Source organism: Quercus suber, unplaced genomic scaffold (assembly GCF_002906115.3).
Source record: "Quercus suber isolate HL8 unplaced genomic scaffold, Cork oak 2.0 scaffold_25, whole genome shotgun sequence".
Lineage (NCBI taxonomy): Eukaryota > Viridiplantae > Streptophyta > Magnoliopsida > Fagales > Fagaceae > Quercus > Quercus suber.
In genome coordinates this window covers 572,414-588,038 of record NW_027069490.1, presented here as the reverse complement: position 1 = coordinate 588,038, position 15,625 = coordinate 572,414, and the positions used below count along the sequence as shown (strand labels likewise).

Below are 15,625 nucleotides of genomic sequence, written 5' to 3'. Positions count from 1 at the left end.
GTGTTGAATTGTTTGATTGTTTACTTGTTTCCTTTTAAAAAAATGTTTTTACATTGTTGCTTTTGATCAATCTTTCTTGCTTTTATGTCAAAAATCTAAAAACACGTAAAAAGTAAAAAATCCAAAAAGTTTGATCAACTTTGTTGAGTTTTGTCTCAAAACATGTTTTGCTTTGTACCTTTGTACTAATGGTTTTGTGCATCTACGAGCTTAGCTTGTTTCCTATACATTCATATTATTGTGGGAGAAATCTTGAAATCTATGTGACTGTTGTAAATAGATCTTCAATCTTGTCATGAATGATTAGTGAATGGTTTTGTTGATCTTGAGACATGCATAGACTTGTGCATATATATCTTCCCACTATTTTATTTTATTGCTTTTAATTAAAGAGTTCACCAAATGTAAATCTCTAAATGAAAAGAGATATTGAGTTGTAAAAGCCTGTTGCACATACTAGCATTTGACTAGGAAAAAGGGAAAGTGACCAAAAATAAAATTGTATGATGCTCAAAAAGCCAAAGGCTATCTCATCAAAGTGAAATATCAAAAATTTTAGGCATCGATCTTACAATGAGATGTGTTAATTCAAAAGGATCAAATGATATATTGAACATGGAGCCAAATGAAAAGCTTCAAAGATATTGTTCTCAAGTTTATGTGCGAGGCCATATATGCATATTTCTATTATTGAGATGGGTCACATTATCTAGTGCTAGTTGTGTATGCCTTGATTGAATTGAGCATTGAAGCTTCACATTAGACTAAGGACTATCTCATTTCTAATATCCACACACATTACACATGTCTATGTTCAATGAATGACATATTCATTTGTGTGATTGTACTTGATTAAATGTGTTTTCACATGCTCAATCTTTGTTGATCAAACACAAAAAGATTTTTGAGTCTTTTAGTTTGTTTTTGAAAAGTATTTTGTTTTTACAACAAGTTTCAAAAATTCAAAAACAGTGATGTCCTATTTTGGCGACTCAATCGTGGGTTGGTCCAGTCGCATGCCCCAATCGCGAACCCATACAGAGATTTTTTGTTGCTCACTGGCGGGTCAATGTCCTAGTCGCAAAAAATACTTAGTATATTTTTCAAATTTTGGGTTTCTATGTTTCTCGGGGCTTACTGTGGTGACTTGTTCACGGGTGGAAGGTTCAGCCACAAGAGGTACACAAAGATTTTCGCAGCTTACCTTGCGACTTCCTTGCGGGTAGACCTTCCAGTCGCGAAAAACACTTAGAAAAATTTTTCAAAATTTTTGTTCTAAGTGTTCTGGTGGCTAGCCCTAGCGACTTGCACGCAGCTTGACCCAGTCGCAAAATACACGTGTTTTGTGTTTTAAGTGCAGTTTTTAAAAATGTTTTCAATTTTCCCTCAAATTTTTGTGACTGTTCATTGTCTTCCCCATTTCAACCCTCTCTCGAACACACCGTACACTCAACCCAAACCTCCATTGTTGATCATCTCTCCAACCTCATTCTCCAAGAAAAAGGTATGGGTTTCTATTGTCTCACTCTATTTTACATGTTTATAAGTGTATTTCTTCATTTTGTGAGATTTTGTTGAATTCGTGTGTTTTTGCAATGTTCAAACAAGGGTTTTGATTAAAATGTTAGGTTTGGTTGGTTGGGGTTGGTTGTTCTTATTGCTAGACTGCTAAATATGTTTGCTATCATGATTAAGTTTTATTGAGCGAGTTTGTTTTCTGATCTTTGTTGTTTGAAATATTGCATACCCATAAGATATATGTGTTTAAGGTTCTCTGTGATTTACTCTGAGTGTGAGTATGGTTGTTTCAGATTGTCTGAGGTTTTTGATTGTTTGGCTTATAATACTTTGATTTTGTGTTGCCATATTATGTGTGTGCTTCTGTCTTTAGGGTATATCTTGAACATTTCATATTTATTAAGTTATGTCTTATTGACATATGTTTTCTTTTGACTGAGTGTGGTTTACACTGTCCAAATAAAGCTGATTACTATTTGTTGCAGTCTACATCAATACAAACTGTACTTGATTGAGTTGTTGGGTTTTGATTTGAGCTATTTTTTCTCTGGTTCTCAACTGTGTTTGGTCTATATGCTGTCTTGACACTCTGTTACTCCCTATGTAACTAACTTGTTACTAATACATGTGTGTTTCCACTTATTGTGTTATGTTCTTGTTGTGGCATCTTCTACTTGTTTATAGATGTCTCCCACACCTACAAAGAAGAATACTACTGCTAAGAAGGCTTACAAAAGGCTAAAAATGGACCATAACCTGTTTAGATCTGTTCAACACTTTGAGAGATACAAAGATTTTTTCTTGAAGGGAACCATTATTAAGGAAAGGTTTGTAGACTTAGGGGACCTGAAGGACAGCTTCATTCCAAATTTTTTTTGAGGGTAGAGGATGGGATAAGTTGCTGAGTGACCTACCTGCAGTTTGTGTGCTTTTAATAAGGTAATTTTATGCAAATACTGTTATAAGGGAGGATGAGCTGAATTGCTGGATCAGAGGACATGAATTCACCCTAGATGCACATGATATTGATGAGGTTCTAGGGCTTAAGGGTTTAGAGGATCATGATTTCACCAATTACAAGGACAGGATGTTATCTATAGAAAATTTCCAGAATCGGATTGGTGGTGTTAAAGAGGGGAGATGCCTCAACACTAATGCCTTCCCTGCTGACATGAGATGTCTGACCACCATCATGATGTTTAACTTGTATCCAGTGAGAAAGCTGACTACAATTACTAATGCCAAAGCTATCTTCCTCATGGAGTTCAAGGGGAAAACCTTCATTGACATTAGCTCTCACATATTTGACACAATTGTAGATGAGACTAGAACCACCTCTAGGCCCAAGCTGATCTTTCCTAGCCTTTTCATGAGACTTTTCAGAGCAAAAGGTGTTGCAATCCCTCAAGAGATCAGTCCCATGACTCCACTCTCAGCCATTAACAAACACACCATCACAATGATACAAGTTCGTCTTCTAGGTGATGAAGAGGAAGGTGACCAAGGAGAATGTGATCCAATGGAAACTGAAACAGAGGCTGTAGGACAGACGTCCACATCCAGAAGCAGAGGTAAGAGGAGCAAGGCTTCAACCTCATCAGCTGTACCTCTAGATACATTTCAGATCATCCTGGAGAGGATTGATGAACCCAGAGAGATCCAGAATGAGCATACTGATAGGATGGCAGCAATTCAGGATTAGCTCAACATACTTTCAGCCAAGTTTGATAGCGTCAACACCCAGCAATGACCCTTTGGCCATTCTGGTCAAAAAGGAGAATTTTTTTAAGGAGCAGCTCTTGAGGGGGAGTGCTATTTTGAGGGGGTGCAACCAAAAACAATGTTTATCTAGTTCATTGTTCAGTTTTATTTTATGTTGATGATTATGGTGTTGGTTATGGTATTATGTTTTTGAATACTATTTTCATTATGGATTTGATACAATGTGTGAAACTTTGGTTTATTAATACTTAAGATGTTTTTCAGTATGTGTTTAGGTTTGTACCTGTTACTTTTGTAAGCTTTTAAGGTTTATGTATCCATGCTTTGTAGCTTTAGTACTTGTTGTTAAATGTCATGCATTTTCTTTAAGTACATCACACTTGTGCCCTTTGTTGGATTTTATATCCTTAATGCAATTTTCTAGTGTTGTTGCATTGGTTGAGTGTTAGACATGCAAATGATAATTTGCAATTGAGCTTATTAGCTTGCATGTCCAGATATTTATTCCATGTGTGAATGAGCATTGTGATCACTTTTTATAGTGATTGTTTGTATTTGGTCAAGCCTTGGTTTATTGCTTATCTCTATTTTGCTTAATCGCATTGTGCTTGCTCCATATGTATTATAAGTTTTCTGCATTCAATGATCATATTGTGTTGTTGTGTTTCAGGAGATACTTGTTCCTATGGTTCAAGAGCTTCACAGATTCTAGAGTTAGGTATGAGTGAGTTTTGTTCAACTATTTCCAACTCACGTGTTAAGTCTAGAGTTTGTTGTAGGGTTTTGTCACGAAATAGCCAAAGGGGGAGATTGTAAGGTTGAATTTAATTAACCATTGTGTTGGCTTTATTCCATGCCAAATTTGCTTGAAATTTAGCAATTAATAACCCTGTATTTAGGTGGGAATCATGTAAGGGTAGTGAGTAAGAGAGTCTGAAGAAATGCTCAAGATTGTGCAAGGATACAGAGACTCGCAGCTGGGACTTGCGAGTGACTTGCGACTGGCAAGCCGTCAACTATAGCACACGAGTGAAGCATGCAGAGCAGATGAACAGTCACGCCAGCTGACTATAGGACAAAAAGTCCAACCTGGCCGTTCTATTATCTTGTGACTTGAACTCGTGACTCAGTCAAATCGCGAGGCCAAGCCGCTAGCCAGCCCTGTTTTGAAAAACCTAACTCTTCGCATTCCACTCTCACCATAGTATAAATACCCCTTATACTCACGAAATGTAGAGAGCTTCTAGAGAGAATTTTGAGAGAGAAACCCTAAAGAAAAAGAAGATTGATTCATCCACAATCTTTACATAGAGACTCTTCAAATTCCTCTACTCTCATCCTTTCCATTGTTACATCCTTGAGAGGTTCTTACCCAAATCCTTTTCTCACCATACCCATATCTGTGAAAAGGCTATTTGGTACTTTGGGAAGCAGTTAAGAAGGGACCAATGGTTATTGGTTGATGTTATGGGTTATAGCAGAATCTGGTAAACTAAAAAAAAAATAAAGGTTCGGTGCAACCTCATTGGAGCAAGAAACTTGGAGGGCTTAGATATATTGGGTAGATTAGGCTTGGAGGTTCTTCTACTATTCATGTATCCCAACTTCATTCTTTAGTGGATTATTGACCACTTAGAGGGCGGTGGAGAAGTTTTATGTCGAGGGTTTCAGTTTTCTCTTCGATAACACATCGTTGTGTTATCCTTGTGTTTGCATCTCTCTTCCCTTAATCTTTTCCATTTAATTTCTATTGTGGGTGTGATTTTATTTGGTTTAGATTATTTATCAATTCTGGTATAAACTTATAATCATTTTCCGCACATACATTGTTTGATATAAAACTTGAATTGGTAATTTGTAAATTAAGGGTCTAAACATTCATAGTGGTCTATACACTTTTTGAACATTCAAATTTTATTAAAAAAATGTTTCAAATTTTTGCGCCTTTGTTATTAATTAAAAAAATTTTTTTTTTTTTTTTTTTCCTTATCTCCAAAACTCTAGCTCACCATAGCATTGATAGTAGAATGAAGCTATTTTTCCCTACACTTTTCTTTTTCATAAGCAAAAAATTACACCACCTATACCACCAACATATATTTATCTATATATATATATATATATACATATATGATTCTTTCTTCATTATCTCTATCTTTTTCTCTCCCTTCTATATTTTCTTAGTTTTTCTCTCTATCTTATCAAATAGTTTGATAAGTTAAATACAGATTTCCAAGTCAAAAAAGTATTTTACTATTTGTTCTAATTCCAAGAGAGTGACCACGTGTATTGTTAAAAAGCCATACACTTTCAAAAGTAAAAACTTATATCAATTACAATTTTTTTTTCTTAATTTCACGTTTATTCACAATCCAATTCCTAGGTGTGTTACTATTCTTATTTATCATAAAATTTTATTTAATTGATAATAAATATGAATATAATAAGTTATTATTAGTTTGACAAAACTATATGATTAGTTATTTAATTCTATTTGTTCATGCATTCAATGATTGTTGTCTTAACGATCTTTAAACTATTAATAATTTTTTAAGGCTATTGTACAATATAGTTATATTGTATACTAAATTGTATTTAGAATACTATTTTAGATTATTGTATATATAAGAACAAAGTTTAGCTTCAAAATTACTCGTAGCTTAAAGCTACAACTTTACTCAATAAAATAAACATTACTACATATTTTGAAAATATAACCGTTGAATTATATGTTCTTTACACTCTCAATATACATATCAAATTTTTTGTCAATTGGATATTATTTATTTTATGATCTATAAATTTATATTTTATGCATAATTTTAAATTACAAAAACTTGCGATTTAAACAATTTATTGTATTTAGAATATTATTTTAGATTATTGTTTATATAGGGACAAAGTTTAGCTACAAAATTGATTGTAGTCTAAGACTACAACTTAACTCAATAAAATAAATATTACTACATATTTTGAAAATCTAACCATTGAATTGAATGTTCTTTACGCTCTCAATACACTTGTTAAATTTTTTGTCAATTGGATATTATATAAAATATAATCTATAAGTTTATATTTTATGCATAATTTTAAATTACAAAAATTTGCAATTTAAACAATTTATTGATGTAACTATTACTTTTATACAAGATAGAAATTTCACTCTAGCATAATTTAAGTATATATGTGTATGAAACTTTCTCTTGAAAACTTGAATTACAACTCTTGCCACCCACACCCCACAAGCTCTTAATACATTTAGAGTGATCATTACGCTAAGGGTGCGCAGTAGTATATAACTATTGTTCTTTAATATGGAAGTTGTATACACACAAAAAATGGCAAATAACAACTTACCCACATGTGGCTTGGCCAAAATTTAAGTTGTCTACCTCTGGTTTGAAATTTGACATTTTACCCACTTGAAGTTAACTAAATTAGAATTCCGTAACTCACCTCTGTTAAAAACGGGGTTAAATATGTAATTTTACTCTACTTTTATGTCTCTTTCTTCCAAAGACACAAAATACAAGATCAAATAAGATCAAAAAGAATATAGCGGAATACTTACGTCATGGGATTTCAAACTACTGGTAGACAACTTAAATTTTGGTTAAACCTCATACAGGTAAAGTATCAAATTTCAAACCACATTTAGGCAACTTAAATTTCAGTTAAACTAGAAGTAGGTAAGTTGTAATTTGGCAAAAAATAAATAAAAATAAAAAAAAATTTTACTCACCCCCACCCACAACAAATTCCTAACTCCACCACTATTAACCTCCCAAAAAACTTTTTCTGGCGCAACACAACGAACAGGTTAGCAATTAGTACTTATAAAAATTAAGGATATACGCATCCACTCTATATAGCGCGGTATTAAGGGCCCATTTGGTACGTGTATTTAAACAACAGTTTTTAGTTTTTTTGGAAATATGTGTAGGTAAAAAAGTGTGTAAAAATGCATGTAATGTTATTTAAAAACTGTAAACATGTGTTTAAACATATGTACCAAACAGCCCCTAAATATTGACTATCGACAATTGCTTTTCTGTTGATTTCGTACAACCAGGCCTAGATGAGTTGGGATAATATTTTATATAATTATTATATTTCAACCACGAAGAAAAGAAACAGCTCTCTTAATAACTATTTTGGAAAGAAGTGCAAGCCATATCATGGTTTATTTTCTTTCAACCTCTTCAACATCTATTTCCCTCTCTCACAAAATCATGGGGTTAGTCTGTATTGCAATGAAGATACCAAAATCCATAAACATTAGATTTTTACTAGGCATGCTGGACCATATAAAGTTCATTGTTATGGTGGCACTCACACGTCTAGGTCTGCTCAAACCGCCAGAACAAGCAGCTGAGACTGAAGAACATTCCCCTAGTTATGTTCTTGTAATGGATGGTTTAACTCCATCACTAATCGCAGTCGACACTCTAATGGTGTTGATCAAGAAGAGGGTTCCTGTGATAGAATATAGTGGTTTTGTTGAAAGACATAGAGCACTGAATGATGATGAAGACGTGGATATGGAAATGGAATGTTCTGTCTGCTTGAATTGCGTGGAGAGAAGCCACGAGATCAGAGAGCTTTGTAATTGCTACCATGTGTTTCACAAGGAGTGCCTGGATAGATGGGTGGATGAGGGTCAGGTGACCTGCCCTTTGTGCAGAACTCTAATGTTTCCAGCAAAGACAGAAAGGATAATTTAGATGTTATAAGAGATATCAAGGTAGTATATTTGTTTGGTTAGAAGTATGAGACAGGAGCTAGTGGGCTCACAAATCTCATCTTCAGGCATCAATGATTCTATATCACTTACCTGAACTTTTTGAATTGGCTCCAGATTGTCAAAAGACATGACGAATATGATGTGCAAAAAAAAAAAAATTATGGAAATCACTGTACACAATTCTGATTATGATGTGTAAGGGGTGTATACTATTTTGAGTGTGTAACAATATACTTTTCTTAAGTTACTATGCTTCACATTGTCTCTAGGGCAGTGATTATCACAAATCTTTCCGCATTCATTGCCATTGTTTTCGTTTATTATGGATATTTGTGTAAAAATTGTGGACATCTTGCACGCAATTTTGGATACGATGTGCATGAAGTGTGTGACAAAAATTTTCTTGATCTCCAAGCCTAGTATATGGCTTTTTTTTTTTGTTTTGTTGGGTGGGGGGTATTGCTCCCACTCAAACCTAACCCTAGGCTCTGATACCAGTTGTTGGGAATTTAACCAAAATTCCAACCTGTGAGAAACAATAAAAAATAGAGAAAACACACGCCAAAGAAAAATAATCACACGCACAAGACAGTGTTTACGTGGTTCGGCAATTTGCCTACGTCCACGGAGTTGCAGGGATTTCACTATTATCAGGGAAAAAATACAAAGTGCGGCTACAGTGTTTTTTCTCTCTTTCTAAAAACACAACAACAATAGTCATCTAAAACCCTAATCATAAAAGCGGCTTTTATATCCTGCTTACAGGGTTACAATGGGCTACAAAACGGACCCAAAAATAAACTAGGCTCCACAAAGCCTAACACAAGGTACCTCCTGAAAATAGCCGATTCCTTCATTTAGGCCTCAAAAATTGTGATTCTACTATTTATACTAATTTTGTTTTCTTTATAACTTTTTATTTAAAAGTTAGAATAAGGCCTCGCTTGTTTTGAGACGACCCTTAAGATCAGTATTTTATGATTCTGCATTTAACTTAATTTTGCAATTTTTGGAAAATTTTGGTATTTTGTCACCTAATTGTGTAATTAGTGCGAATTAGAAATTCAGACGTTTCTTAATCGTCCTAGGGTTTTACTTTCTTAGTATTTATATATTTTGTCGCCATCAGAGGCAAATCACATTATTATCAATAAAATTGCAGTCTTTCTCAAACTTTTCTTTGGAAGATTCTAGTTTATCTCCTTGTGAATTTAGGAAACTCCTCATGGATTCGAGGTTTACTACCCAAAAGCTAACAGTTTAGTTTCTATCCATCAAAGAAAACATCGTGTATGCTCTCTTCAGGCTTCCGCTAAATAAGAAAACATGACATTTGTATGAATCAAACTGCAAGTCTGCAAGTGAATTCAATTTAGAACCTATACAAAATGACAGCAAGATAATCATATCAATCATCCAAGACAAATCAGGGATCTTAATTAGAAAACAAGTAAGATATCAATCATTAATATGGAATAGGAAACTCAATGAAAACAAGAGGCAAGTAGTGTGGAGGCAGTTACGTAATTATACATATTAGGACAACAGTCACGAGTTAATGACTAATTTCACTTAAAAATAAATTAAGAGATAAATTGTCTTTTGTCCTAAACGCACTCAACAACAACGTAAGAAATATGTATAGATAACATTGACTTGATAGGATGACTCTAGTCTAGTCTACTATTTTCTTCGATTGCTACGGTATATGACTGGACCTAATCAAACAATGACTTGATAATGATAGATCCTCAAATATTGTTCATATTAGTTTCAAGCTTTTTGCCCTTCTCTCAGCTGAAAGTGCAACGCTTATCTTCGTCATCCGTTTTCCTGCGTGGTGTCCTTTTCCTTTACGTTGTCGTTGAGTGCGTGAAACGAAACACGTTAGGACAAGAGACAATTTATCTCTTAATTTATTTTTAAGTGAAATTAATCGTTTACGAGTGTACAATAATTTGACAAAAATTATATATATAAATATAAATGGATTTAAGTTAGATCTAGTATATCTTCGTAAGAAAGTTACAATTATATTTTTGGGTTTGATGTTTATAAGATCTTAAGGTGATAAAGACACTATTTGTGTGCGTTTGGCTTCAAATTAAAAAGTCAGCTTATTTTACTATTCAGCTTATTTTTGCTATTATTCGTGGACTCCATTGCACTTTTTGGTAATATTTATGGGTCTTACTATACTATTTCAGCTAACTTTTACTTTTATCTACAATACTTTCAATAAAAAGTTTTCAGTTTCAACAAAATAAACTGATTCCAAATAAATCCATCATGTGGTTAATGTTTTATAAAATTTAATTACGTACTGCCTCCACGATTAATATGCACCACTTTATAATTTATTTGTTTAATATTCTACACCTTTCCTCTCTGAACTTATCTCTTACAGCTTCGTCTTCTTGCGTAGGCCACAAAACCAGCAAAGAACAGAGCGAGTTGACATGACAAGTAGCGTTGTACCCGCTGGCACCTCACTTATATTCAAGCAACTCAACGAGACATGTTGCAGTCCCTTGTAACTACTCAAGCTGCACATGGTCTGCTTTTGGATACCTTGATGGGTGACATGGCTGACTTGCGTATTATTCAACTACATCAGTTGAGAAGTTCATTGTGTTTTGCTCAACCTCCTGGACCCTCTGATTGAGTTTGCTTTGACAATAAATGCAGTGATAGGAGTTGATGGATTAGGGGGAGTGTTATTCTTTTTGGAGAGAAACTTTTTTTTTTTTTTTGGTTCGGTAGTTGTATTTGTAAAGCAATATGATAAAGCTGAGTCAAAACGACCTGTAGTAGAGCTATGATAATACTTAACTGCAGGTAGCTTAAGTTAGGTGTTATCAGTGGAATTAGTTACTGATCCAAAAAAAGTTACTGATCCAAGTCCAAGGGTCAGCACCTGATTCGTCTATGCATGCGTCAGCACCTGATTAGTTTATGCTATGGTTTGTTAGGTTATTTCTACACTCTACGGAGTTAGTTGTGTATTTATTGGAGTCTGTAATTAGAACCAATGAGATCAAGAACTCAGAATTTCATTCTATCAAAATCTTCCATTTCCTTTTCTCTGGTTTTCTATATTTTCCTTTCCCTTTGTATTGCTTTTCAGTATGTACTTTGGGGTTTCTGTACCTTTTTTTTTTTTTTCAACTTTTTTGAAACTCTACGTTTTCATGGTTTTTGCTAACATGTGGCATCAAACTATTTAATATGCTTCACATGCTCTATATTTGTTGCTTATCTTTAGTATAACATTGTGATATATTCTTAATCTATTTTTATTCCACACATGGCTTTGATGGTTTCTTTTGAGTGTTTCAAGAAAGACAAGTACATTCCAATCAAAAAACTTAGAGTCTGTTTGGTAGTAGCTTTCAAGTATTGTTGTTTAAAATGATGTGAAAACTGTAGTTTAAAAAATGTTGTAAAAATACATATTTAAAGTACTCATAATGCAAAAAATGTTTTTAGTATCATATTTCAAACAACATATTTTAAAATGTGAAAAAATATAATTGTGTGTTTGGTATTTGTTAGGTTCAAAAGATTTAGGATTAAATATTTAGAATTATGTTTTGTATGTGTTGGCAAACTGAGAACAAAATATGTCTAGTCAATGTGTTCGGCATTGCTCAAAGGTGTATGTTTCAAGCTTCAAGTTCGAGCTGACTGCAAAAAAGAAGAATCAGAATCTACCAAGCTCGATCGATCAAAAAATAGGTTCGACCAATCGAGAATTGCAGAAATAAAATTCTACAAAATTTTTAAACAAGACCCAAGCCTGCGAAAATGTTTAGAGTTTTAATCTAACTTGTCCACATATAAATGGGAAACCCTAGCTATGTTTTGGAGACCTTTGGAAAACTTGTGTTACTCCTTGTGAGATCTAAGAGGTGCTGTCCCTTCTAACTACACAAGTGTCTACTAGAGCAAGATCTACAATCAAGCATGGGTAGAACCTAGTTGTTGCTACAAAGATAACAACTGATGGTGATCTGAAACCTTTGAGTGAGATCTCAAAGTCACAAGTGTGGGTACTTATGTTGCTGTAAATCCAAGAAGAAAAGGAGTTCGAGGATTTGGAGCTTGCACGTAGTCATGTCAATAAGTTACTACTTGAGGTAATAATAGATTTAGGGTTAAATCTTATTGTAAAAACCTCGATTCTCTTATAGTTGATTTGCTTTATCTTGATAATAGCTACGTCAAATCATCTCCAGGTTTTTACCTTGAAACGGTTCGTTTCATTAGTTTTCCTAAGTCATCATATCATGATATTATTTTCTTTTCTGCTGCAGTGCATGGTATGATTTATTATTGTTTAACCTAGATTTGAATAATTAACCTAAGTAATCACTTAACTAATATATTAGGTTAAACAATCTGTTTTAAGTGGTCTAAACAAACAAACAGTACATGTCTGTTTTTCTTTTCTTTTTTTTTAAGTGGTAACTTTCTAACATGTACAATTATTTTATTAATATTTATTAGAGGAGTCCACATGGGAGAGAAGGGAGGAAAAGAGAGAGAATTTCAAAAAAAGAAAAAGAAAAAAAAGATGAGGTGTGCATGAGAGAGAGAGAGAGAGAGAGAGAAAGAGAGAGAGAGTCGTAGTTATGTTAAGTCTCATCAAGTGGGTCCCACGCTTTTCTAAATATTTACAAAAGTGTCATTGAGTAATGTTATTTGCAGCCAACAACATCTGTTCAAGTTGCTTGAGTTAGTCACGTACTAAAATCCGTGCAAAAGGTTAAACACAAATTGAGGTTTGCGCATCAAAGGAAAGAAAGCTACTACAAGATCAAGTCTAATTGGGTATTAGTTAGAGCAAATGTTTAACTGTAGGTTGGTATTTTGGGATAGGTCAAGGTAGTTGGTAATATTTTTTATACTTGTAACCGCTTGATTGTTGATTAGTGGATTCTTGAGAGTGGTGACCTTAAAATTACCTAGTAAAGTTTTTGCCTTGTGAGGTTTTCCCCATTTGTCAACAAATCACCGTGTTCAATTTATTTTCCGTTGCACTTAGTATTTTTGGTGATTTGTTGGTGCTTTCACATTTTTCATACAATTGAACTTAATTAATCAACTTGGGCAATTGAATTAATTAACCAGAGTCAAGTTATCTTAACCCAACAAAAAGAAATGGTTCTCCCATTAGCATGTAGCATTGGCAAACCCACACATTAGATAAAACATGAGCAACAACGTGATCTTCTAGCAAGGCAAACATATATCAATGTCAAATTCTTGCTGCCAAAAAGCAAACAAATCACACCTCACCTTGGCTAATTTATGCCTCTAAAAGGTAAACTAAGGCCCTTGCAACCTACTGAAGCCACCAATGAGCAAAGGTGGGGTAATACCCTAATTTGATTTTATGATCATCACAATCATCATCATTATTAATATAGAGTTGAGGTACTATTTGTGTGTGTACAGTAAGATGGGAGTAGACAATTTTGTAGTGCTACAAAATAGATGAGAAAATTAAAGTTTTAATGCATGCAATTTAGTGCAGCAGTTAAAATAATAAATAAATAAATAAAAGAGGAAGATGTTTTATGGGCTTCTTGAAGTCTAAAGAAATAAGTTCAAGTGGGTTTTAAACTCTAGCCCACTATCCCATCAAGTCCACATCTCTGATGCGTTAAAATATAGGGTAGAGGAAAAGATAAATTAGGATTTTCATATGAAGGGTTTCACCACTAAAGAGGCTAGGAGGTGTATTTTTCACTTGGAGTTTAGAACACAAACAATTGAAGAGGAAACCAAATTGTTCAAGGTATGATTTCTCACTGTTAGAAACAAAGAATTGAAGGTTTAGAATTTTATCATGGAAAATGTTAGGGATGTGTAGATTGTTTAAAAGGGATTTTCCTAGAATATGACTTGCACTTTTACGTTAGATTACCCACTGCCCACTCAGTGGCGGTTCCAGAAATTTAATTTAGAGGGGTCATTAAGAAATTTAAATTGAAAAAAAAAATTAAGAAAAAGAGAACTTGAATACATCGAGTTATAGACAAAATATATATATATATATATATGAATTTTTAAAATTTCCTTTTACAAGTTTTCAAATTTTGAATTGTTAAAAAAATTAAGAAAAAGAGAACTTGAATACATCGAGTTATAGACAAAATATATATATATATATATATGAATTTTTAAAATTTCCTTTTACAAGTTTTCAAATTTTGAATTGTTACATGATAGTTCATTATGAGTATTTATTGTTAATACAGGTAGCTATGACCATTTTATTTTGTTAAGTTTGTCTAAATTTTTATTTTTTTGTAGTTAATATTATATATTTGTCATTGTTTTTATAAAAATGTTTAAATTAGATAACTAAACTCAACTCATTGGCTCTACATTAATTATTGATACATACAACCACACTCATTCATATATAAAATAATTCACTACGTGTTTACTTAACCAATCAAATACTTGAATAATCGCTAACTTTGCAATTTTTTTCTTGAATTTTTCTAACTTTATGACAAAAAAATTATTACAACATTATAACTTACACACTCATGGAACAAATCCTCTTTATTTCCTAATTATTAAATTATATAAAGTTATATTATATTTATATTTTACACACAAACATCCACGTACACATCATTATTCACACAAATGACATTATTAAAAAAAAGTAATGCACACAATCAATATTAGACACACTCATACACATAATAAAAAAATTTATAATAAAGAGTGACACTTACAATTCACAAACACTTACTCTTCCTTTAAAGTAAAAAATACTTATAAATAAGTGTGCATAAAATTTAAGTCAGGGTGTGCAAAAATATTTTTAAGAAAATATTAATGTATTAAACTAAAAAAATTTTAAAATATTTTTAATGCAAAAATATTTTTAAGAAAATATTAATGTATTAAAATATTAATGTATTTTAAAAATATTTTTAAGAAAATGAACCTTGACCAAAGAGTAACGCCGCCCCTGGGCCCACTACGTATATTCTTGAATTGAGCCATTGAATTACAAGTTCTAATCTATAATTATGGCTTACGTTTTCTTTTGGATATGTGCATATATATATATATATATATAAAATAAGTCAATGATATTGCCCACCGTTTTTCATTGAGGTTATATGTTGTTAAACCCATTGGGAGACATATTTGAGTGTGTATATATATATATATATATATTAAATCTTAGAATTGGCCTCTGTGTGTATGGCTTTCACGTTGTCCATTAGGATGGTTTAACGTTTTCTTTGGGGTTTTATATTAAACCCTAGGGTCTCTACAGCTTGTATTCTAGAACAAAAGTCAAGATTATAAAGCTTAAATAATGTATAAGGGTTTACTTTCCGTTGGGGCATATATCAAATCCTGAGTTTACAGCATATTGGTTACTGCCTCTAGAGTTTGATAAATTCAAGGAAACATTTGTGGGTAGAGATTCCTTGCATTAGTGTTATTAATTAGTTCAACAAAGTATAATCTTAGTGAGTCGGTTTGTATAATTTGATAAGCTTTATATTTTGTAGAGGATATTAAGTAATTTCCATGATTAATTATAGGTCCTGTTTAAGAGTGTTTTGAGACTTTTTGGAGGGTGTTTCGGCTGAACTTTCA

The 15,625-nt window shown here is 32.8% G+C and overlaps 1 protein-coding gene and 1 long non-coding RNA gene across 2 annotated transcripts; both read left to right on the top strand.

The window, feature by feature from the left end:
- Positions 1–7,472: 7,472 nt before the first annotated feature.
- Positions 7,473–7,964, top strand: LOC111991798 (brassinosteroid-responsive RING protein 1). Its single transcript, XM_024023612.2, has one exon. The coding sequence runs from the start codon at positions 7,473–7,475 to the stop codon at positions 7,962–7,964; it is 492 nt and encodes a 163-aa protein (XP_023879380.2).
- A 2,094-nt stretch (positions 7,965–10,058) lies between these two features.
- LOC136065033 (uncharacterized) lies at positions 10,059–11,066 on the top strand. The gene is made up of 2 exons (XR_010626679.1): positions 10,059–10,158; positions 10,410–11,066. It is a non-coding gene; the product is annotated as an uncharacterized LOC136065033 (long non-coding RNA).
- The last annotated feature ends 4,559 nt before the right edge of the window (positions 11,067–15,625 follow it).